The sequence below is a fragment of the Falco cherrug genome, chromosome 3 (assembly GCF_023634085.1).
Source record: "Falco cherrug isolate bFalChe1 chromosome 3, bFalChe1.pri, whole genome shotgun sequence".
NCBI lineage: Eukaryota > Metazoa > Chordata > Aves > Falconiformes > Falconidae > Falco > Falco cherrug.
The window spans coordinates 72,254,963-72,264,007 of record NC_073699.1 but is presented as its reverse complement, the minus strand read 5'-3'; the positions used below and the strand labels follow the sequence as shown (position 1 = coordinate 72,264,007).

The following is a 9,045-nucleotide window of genomic DNA, read 5'->3' as shown; positions in this document are numbered from 1 at the left end:
AGGAGCGAAGGGGAAGTTCAAATCGTAACTGCTCAGTAGTGGTAATGTGTGACCCAGGAACAATCTGGCACAAAGGGCAAGAAGGCCCAACTGCAGAACGGGTTAAACTGGCTGGAAGCAGGAATGCCAGATACAGAACAACTCCCAGTAAGGGAGTGTAGTGTCCCTTGGTGATCAGATAAGAAACAGCCACAGCATCATCCTGCAGCCTTCCTGGCATGGAGGCTCACCCTTCTGGCAGCAGAGCCAGTACTAGCTGATGGACCCAAGGCTGAGCTGAGGTGCTTAATGGTGGTGTTCACGGGACTGATGCCGTGCAAGTCTATATAAGGAATCATCTCAAGAAGTATCTTTGCAGACTTCTTACAGAATCAGTTACGGCAGTAGGACTGTCCAATGCATTTTTCATTATTTTTATTTTTTTATATGTATTTCAGCACAAACGCGTGTTTAATTTGTCTCAAGGGGCACAATAAAAAAGTCCCAACAGAAGAATGTCAAAAGCCTTACTAAAGAAAAGATAGACCACATTGACTGCACTCCCCCCACCTACCAAGCCAATGGCTGCATTGCAAAAGGCAATGAGGTTGGTCAAGCATTTCTTCCCTTGGTGAATCCATGCTGGCTACTCCCAATCACATTGTTATCCCTCACGTGCCTGGAAATGCTATCCAGGATTGGCTGTGCTATCACCTTCCCAGAGACTGAGGTTAGGCTGACTAGCTTGTCGTTACCCTAGTCCTCCTTCTTGCCCTTCTCAGAGATGGGAGTGACATTAGCTTTCCTCCAGGCCACCTCTCCAAGTTGCCATGAACAAAGAATACTGAACATAGCCTTGTGATGACATCAGCCAGCTCCTCCCATGATCGTGACTGCATCCCATCAGGGCCCATGGATTTACAAATGCCCACTCTGGAGCTACCTGATGCCATCATGAGGCCACATTCAATAATCTTTGAACTATTCAATGTACTATTTTAATATAATAATTATTAATTAATATAATAATTAATAATTAATATAGTCCAGAAAAAAGATACCATACTATATGCCGTACTACAGAGTATACCATAATATAGAGTAGTATGCAATTTAATTCCAGAAAAAATGGTTCTAATCATGTTACTATGATTGAACACTAGGAACTATGCTAAGGGATCAGAGTTGCATCATGCATGACCCTGTGAATGCATATATATATATATATAAAACACATATATGCATTTTATTATTTATATGTACACATATATTTATAAAGCTAAAAATTGCACATTGCAGTCCCTACACTGGCACATTCAGAATAGCACATACACACCCAGTATATATAAGTACATTATAAACTTAAACACTTTACTTAATAATTGGTTTCTCATTTTGTTCCTGCATTTTTTTTCCATACAAAGCCAACATGAAGTACTTATAATTATTTTCTCCCTTACCTTTTTTTATAGCAATGAGAGGCGGACAGAGATCAATATCAGGTTTGGAAGAAAGTTGTGTTGCTCTCAGTCGTTCAGATTCCTGCTGTGCAGACTGACCAGGGCAGGAAGCTGGCTCGACTTTTCCCCCTAACTCATTCTCACTACCCACAGTCTCCTCCATCTCCTCCACCACACAAAAACCAACCTAAATCAACAATACAGAAAATTACCAGACAATGTAATATTGTAACAACCAACACCACCTTTGCTATTTTTATTCCTGTTATAACACCAATATGATAGACTAGGAGGAAAAAAAAATTCTCTGATTTTGTTTGCTACTTTAAAATTAGAAGATCTAAGCAGTTTACAAGATCATAAAACCTCCTCTAAGGTTGCCCGTTATCAAAACTTTTTCTAATTGCGTAACTGTCATTCCGCTCAGACTGCTGCAGGTGGGAACTTACGTGTTGAGGGGCAGGTTAAGCTCCTTCTTACATGACAGCTGCAGGTCCCACTGCAAAGCACTGGGCACAGGGTACCAGCTGAGGCACCTGCTTAAATCTCAAACTGGTTTTAAGCCTGCGTCTGCCTGGGCACTTGGAGTTGCTGGCAGCTGCTATGGCAACCCCTACACAAACCCAACTAACAACCCAGTCCTCAGGGGGAGGCACCTCATCTGTCCGTTTCCCACTGTAACCACCAAACAACCCAGGGCTAATTTCATAACCCCTGTCTTTTAAATGCACCATAGTTTTCCCTTACACAGAAATTAAATCCTAAGCAAGCTGCTGCCCTGAGCCTTGGCATTTCTGATGTGCAGAAGGGCCAAGGCAGGCCGTAGCAAACTGCATCCCAGCGGCCACACCGCTCTCCTCAACGCGGCAGCAATCCGGGTTCAGGGCAACAGACGAAGAGACACAGCCGGGACACTGGGCGAACGAGGGCTTTCCCGTTCCCTCTGCCAGCCAAAGTCACTTCCACACCGATCTGAAGAGTACTGCGTGATTCACAGCTTATCCACCCGCGGCACTCCGAACGCTTCCTTTTCCCAGACGATACCCAACGACCAAAAGCCACCATTCGAACCCAAACGTTTAATACCCCAAAGGACTTCTGCACTTTTTAAAAAAAAACAGATCTCAGTGACTGTGAATCAGGCCCCAAAAGTACCGACAGCGCCCTCGACACTGAGGGACTGTAAAAACAGAGGGATGAGGAGGAGGCGCCGCGGCAGCCCCTAGCCCGCTCTGAGGGGATGCGGGCGTCCCCCACTCTCCTGTCACACCCAGGCGGCGCCACCGGCAGGCAGCGCCTCAGGGAGCGCCGGCACCGCTGCTCCGCGCCACTAAACCTGCCCGAGCGGCCCCTGCCCGCCCGCCAGCTCGTCGGTTCCGCGACGGCCCCATCCCCGCCGCCACCCGCTTCCCGCGGCCGCGCAGGCGCAGCCCGCTCCTGCGAACAGGTGAGGGAGCCGAGCCCGCATGCGCGCCGGCCAGCGGCGGAGGGGCGGGGGGAGCGGGGGGCGGCCTCGTTCTGCGCCTGCGCGCCCGCCGGTGGGCCGCGGTGTGCGCCCGGCGCGTGCGCACTGGCGGACTGTCAGCACCTTCCCGAGGGGCGGGCTGCGGCCGGTAAGTGGCAGCGGCGGCTCCGTCTGCCCCCGCCGCTGGCCCGGTGCCAGCGCCCCGGCTGGCCAGCGCTGCTGTGCCGGCTCCTGCCGGGCCGTCCCTGGCTGTAGCGATCCGAGTCTGGCAACGGGAAGCGCAGCGCGGGGGCGGGATGGGCCGGGCCGCTCCGCTCCGCTCCGGGGAGCCCCTCGGGATGGCGAGGCCGAAGCGGGTGCTGAGTGTTCCGTCGGCGCGGCCGCCGCCCGAAGGCCTCAGCCGAGGCCGAAGGGGCTCGATGTGGCGGGGGCAGCAGCCTTGCCTGGCTGCCCGAGGGCAGGTCTCCGGCCTTTGCCCGGCAGGAGCGGGCACCTGCGTCGATGCAGATCGCTGCCGTGGGGGAGCCGGGAGGAGCCGGGCTGCCGGCGGGGGCTGCCGCCCGGCGCTGTCGCGGAGCTGTGCCACACACCCGGGTGTCGCTGCGCGCCCCAGCGCAGCAGCTCGGTGCGGAGGGGTCAGGGGCCGCCCCGCTGGCTCGGCTCGGCTCCCGGCCGGAGCTCCAGCCCGGGGGTAGGGGTGTGCTTGCCGCCGAGGCCCTTCCCAGGCTGCTCGGGACGTGCTTTTGTTCATTTCTTCCAGTACTTTGCTCTGTAAATATTTGTGGGTTTGGCTCATAGCCTCTGTGCAAAGTTGGCATGGTTTCTTAAAGTTTGCTTTTCCTTTTGAATGGTCAGTAGTTGTGCAACAACCTGCCTGCCTCAGCAAGTTAGTGAGTAGTTGGTTAGGAGATTACAATATACCAGCTACTAATTTTACTGGTGACGTCTACTTAATGTCCATGCGTAGTGGCTGTGTGGGTTAAAGCTATCATAACTATTGAATGTTTTCAGTTGTTAATAAAGGCAGTAATTTAGTTTAAAGCTGTCTATTGCAAATACCGTTTCTGTAGTTAATTCGTTTTAGAATAACTTTTTTTTCATTGTAGATACAGTCCTGATAGCTTGGAAAAGGGTTGGGTTAAACAAACACTGGAGTATTCATTTAAAAGTGTGAGCAGTGGGAATAGAGCCTTCACCTTGAGATGTGCAGTAGGAAATCAAACATCATTTGAGTTAAACATGCCATTAATAGAGAAGTGATGGGTTTGGTTGCCTAGCTGAGTAGGTAAAGTAGGACATGAGTTTATACTGTAGAAATAATTTTGGCATAACTGTGTACTTATGCATGTAACTTTTGAAGATACTAGAGATACAGATCTTGAGATACCAGATAGTGGAACACGAAACATAGACTCAGGGGCTTAAAGGCTACCTCTTCAGCATATCTTGCAAGAAATCTTTTTAAACTCAGATAATGACTAATTCTACTAATGCTGTACAAAATCTGCCCGGGCCGAGGTTAACTTTCTTCATAGCAGCCTGTATGGTGCTATGTTTTGGATTTGTGGCTAAAGCAGTGCTGACAACACTGTTTTTCACAGTTCTTCATCAGATCACTGTTCTGTTGAGATTAAATGATGTGCTGGATATATGAATGCAGGCTGCTTTGAAAGTAGATAGCCACTTTCAAGGAATAATATGGATAGAGAAAGTATAATCTGTAGTTGTGGCAGCAGAACCTAAAATGTTCTGTCTGATTAGAAGAATCACAGAATGGTCAGGGTTAATAGGGATCTCTGGAGATCATCCAGTCCAACTCCCCTGCTAAAGCAGGTTCACCTGGCTTGGGTTGCACAGAGTCACATTCAGGGTTTTGAATGTCTCCAAAGGAGACTCCACAACCTCTTTGGGCAGCCTGTTCCAGTGTTCTGTCACCATCAAGGTAAAGAAGCTTTTCCTCATACTTAGAAGGAACTTGTTGTGTTGCAGTTTGTGCCTATTGCCCTTTGTCCTGTCACTGGGCACTACTGAAAAGAGCCCGGCCCGTCCTCCTGACACTCACCCTTAAGATATTTGTAGACATTGAGAAGATCCCCTCTCGGTCTCTCTTCCCCAGGCTACACAGGCCCAGCTCTCTCAGCCTTTCCTCATAACAGAGGTGCTCCAGTCCCCTCATCATCTTTGCAGCCCTCCACTGGACCCTCCCCAGTAGTTCCCTGTCTCTCTCAAACTGGGCAGCCCAGCACTGGACACAGCACTCCAGATGTGGCCTCAGCAGGGCAGAGCAGAGGGGCAGGATCACCTCCCTCCACCCGCTGGCCACCCTCCTCCTAATGCCCCCCGGGATCTCACTGGCCTCCTTGGCCACCAGGGCACCCTGCTGGCTCATGGGCAGTGTGCTGCCCACCAGCACTCCCAGGTCCCTCTCCGCAGAGCCGCCTCCCAGCAGGTCAGCCCCAGCCTGTGCTGGTGCGTGGGGTTGTCCCTCCCCAGGTGCAGGACCCTGCACGTGCCTTTGTTGAACTTCATGAGGTCCCTCTCCGCCCAGCTCTCCAGCCTGCCCAGGTCTGCCTGAATGGCAGCGCAGCCGCCTGGTGTGTCAGCCCCTGCTCCCAGGTTTGTACCATCAGCAAACTCGCTGAGGGCACACTCTGCCCCTTCGTCCAGGTCAGTGATGAATAGGTTGAACAGGACTGGACCCAGTACTGGCCCCTGGGGAACACCGCAAGCTACAGGCCTCCAGCTGGACTCTGCGCTGCTGATCACAACCCCCTGAGCTCTGCCATCAGCCAGTTCTCCATCCACCCCACTGCCCACTCATCTGACCTACACTGCCTGAGCTTACCTATGGGGATGTTATGGAAGGCGGTGCCAACAGCCTTGCTGAGGTTACACAACATCCACTGCTCTCCCCTCATCTACCCAGCCAGTCATTCCATCGTAGAAGGTTGATCAGGCGTGGTTTTGCCTTGGTGAATCCATGTTGACTGTTCCTGGTAACCTTTTGCTCCATATACATCAGGATAACCTCCAGGATGATATGTTCCATCACCTTTCCAGGGATGGAGGTGAGGTTGGCAGGGCTGTAGTTTCCTGGGTGGTCCTTCTTGCCCTTTTTGAAGACTGGAGCGACACTGGCTTTCCACCAGTCCTCAGGCACCTGTCCTGTTCACCATGACCTTTCAAAGATGATCAAGAGTGGCTTGGCAGTAACATCTGCCAGCTCCCTCAGCACTCAGAGGTGCATGCCATTGGGGCCCATGGATTTGTGGGTATCAAGTTTCCTTAAGTAATCTCTAACATGATCTTCCTCAACCAAGGGAAAGTCTTCCTTTCTCCAGACTTCCTCTCTTGCCTGAAGACATGCTAGAAAGAATTCAGAAGGAATGAGGACCTCTAGATATGTTCCTTGGAGTTCTGTGGACACCAAGTTCTTGCATCTTTGGTGACTGCCATCCTCCCTGCTTTCTGTTAGTAGCTAGTGAAGCTTGAGAGAACAGGTCTGGTTTGATGGCCAGCAGATTTTACCTTTTCTGCATACTGGTTTGCATGCACTAGAAATTCAGCTGGAAGCTTAGGTGAAATACTTGATTAATTTTTCCCTGCATATCTACACGTTTGATGGACTGATAATGTGAGAAAAACTGGAAACAAGAGTAGGAAAGAAAAAAATCATCAGAAGTCTTTAAATGCAACTGCTTTATAGTTAGGTCTGTGGGTTTAGAGCTTTCACAGCTGTTTTTCCACTTTTGGTAGCAAATTTGACTTATTGCTGCAGGGGGGCTATGGTTCCCTCAGGTCTACCAGATTCCAGTTCAGTAAGAGTTAGGGTTTTTGCTTGGACCTGCTAGAAGATTCCTTTATGCTTGTCTCACTCCCCTTTTAATAGGCAAACCTACTCTAGGATTAGATAGAATCTGGTGTTTAAGTGAATATTTGCTGTTCTTTTGTTGTTGTCTTTTTATATACATACTTATGGAGAGCAAGATAAATGCAAAAACAGTAACTAGAGAGCATTTCATGTAAACTAATGAAATAGAGTTAAGTGGCTTTAAATGTGATTCTTGTAGAATTTTGGTAAGTGCTCTGTATAATGCAAGCTAACGATACTTCTGTCAAGTTGCACTGGTTTTGTTGCTGAAGGTAGTTCTCCAGTTGTTAAATTTGAAATGACACATAGCCATCAAATGAAAAAAAATTTCTAAAAATGTTACATTTCTTTTCAGTACTGTTGAATTATGAAGGCATTTTGAGGTCCTAATCAACAATGGAGGAAACAGATAGGGAAGCAGTTGCAACAGCTGTTCAGAGAGTAGCGGGAATGCTGCAGCGTCCTGATCAGCTGGATAAAGTGGAGCAGTATCGCAGGAGGGAAGCTCGTAAGAAGGCTTCAGTAGAAGCTCGGCTCAAGGTACAAAGTTTGATAAACCTGAGTGTCTGTGGTACAGCATGAATGTGACTTCCTTTTTTTTTTTTTTTTTTTTTGCTTCTGTTTTTTTGATTCCACATTTTCATCCAGATAGTTTTAAACCATGAACTTTAATTTTTCCTCTGTGTCCAAACCAGAAACTTTGTATCTTGAAAGTAATGCAAATTAATGCTGTACATCTAATTTTTATTCAAACATTTCAAGTGTTCTTACGTCCTGTGACTTCTGCAGTTTATCCACAGACAGCTACCCTGATGCTGTGTAGCCTGCAGGCAACAAACCTTTTTCTTAATGACTGAATACCAAATTCGTAACAAAAAATTGATGATTGCATCATCATTCAATGCATCTGAGAAAGATCAGTCACTTTAGTCTGCCATTTGTGTGGGTTTATGGGAGATAGCTAAAATCTCACATTCTTGTCTCTTGCAGAAGTCTACCCCATGATTTCCCTCCTCCTTCAAATGTGTACATGTGAGTGCATACACCTGCACACACACAGATTTAGCCTGAAATACGAGTAAAGTCATCCTGTGTTTAGTGTCTGTATGTTACTAAGTTCTGTGTATTCTTCCTTCACTGGTACTCACTAGCCAACAGTCATTTTAGACCACTTTGTTAAGTAATTGGAGTAAGGCCTTAGAAGAGTGTTTCAGGAAATATTTTGGGGTTTAAAAGATCAAAATGGCTGGTATACACTGTATCTAAACTTTATATGTCAAAATAAGTTAGTTTATCTTACAAAAATTTGATGACTCCTTCTTTGTGGGAGTCTGCGTGAAGTAGAAGAAAGCCTGTCTTCTTTCACGGTGAAAAAGATCTGTTAGCAAATGACATGTTAATTTTTGCCTGTAGCATAGAAACAAATTTTCCTAATGACTTGGGTTGGGTTTTTCAGATTTAAGGCAGAAAGCGTATAGTGGTATCTATTAATAATGGATCAGTTGCTTAGTTATTGTGATCTATTTATAATATACGAGCAGTCATTTGCCTACTGGCTGCTTCTATAGACAGTGATGACTACACATAACTCTCTAAGTTTTGCAGATGTCTAAATCCACTTCATACTAGTTTCCTTGTTGTTTTCCTTAAGTTAACTTCAATCATCTATAAATGGTCAGAAATACCTGTTCCAAAAAGTAGTACAATACCTCTTAATCCATTCAGGATGCATTCCTGAAACAGATGCTGGTTAGTGATGCAATGGATGGCAAAGTAGTTTTTCCCTAAGTATTACTGTAATGGATGGGAGCACAGAGAGGATGTAAGAAATACTCTTGCTCTTTTTTAAGCTGTGTATATGTATGGTGTGGAAGATGGAGAGACAGGGTCAGTATTTAAGCTGTGTATATGTATGGTGTGGAAGATGGAGGGACAGGGCCATCAGGATCATCAGCTGGATTTTTCAAGTTGGAAGTTGTTGAAAAACCTCAGCTGCTTCATCTGTGCGAATGAACACATGGTAAATCTTTTGGCATGAACATGTTGGTGCTTCTTTCTGACTGGATATGCTTTCGTCTTTGTCATAATTTTCTTCTGATGAACCAAGATAATCAAGTTAATCCAGAGTGAAGAGTAGAAAACCAGGGTAATAGTTGTGTTGTACTTACAGGGATGAAGCAGCAGAGATTTGAAATTATGTCCTGCCCAAAAACCAGCACCTCCTCCAGTTCGTTATCTTATTCCTCCCTCTGTATCATCTCCCGAATACT

At 47.2% G+C, this 9,045-nt stretch overlaps 1 protein-coding gene across 1 annotated transcript in view; it reads left to right on the top strand.

The window, feature by feature from the left end:
* Positions 1-2,947: 2,947 nt before the first annotated feature.
* Positions 2,948-9,045, top strand: part of EXOC3 (exocyst complex component 3) — a 28,560-nt gene continuing 22,462 nt past the window's right edge. The window contains exons 1-2 of the mRNA XM_055705662.1: positions 2,948-3,052; positions 7,131-7,315. Coding sequence (XP_055561637.1) covers positions 7,172-7,315 — 144 coding nt within the window. The 5' untranslated portion in view covers positions 2,948-3,052; positions 7,131-7,171. The remainder of the gene's footprint in view (positions 3,053-7,130; positions 7,316-9,045) is intronic.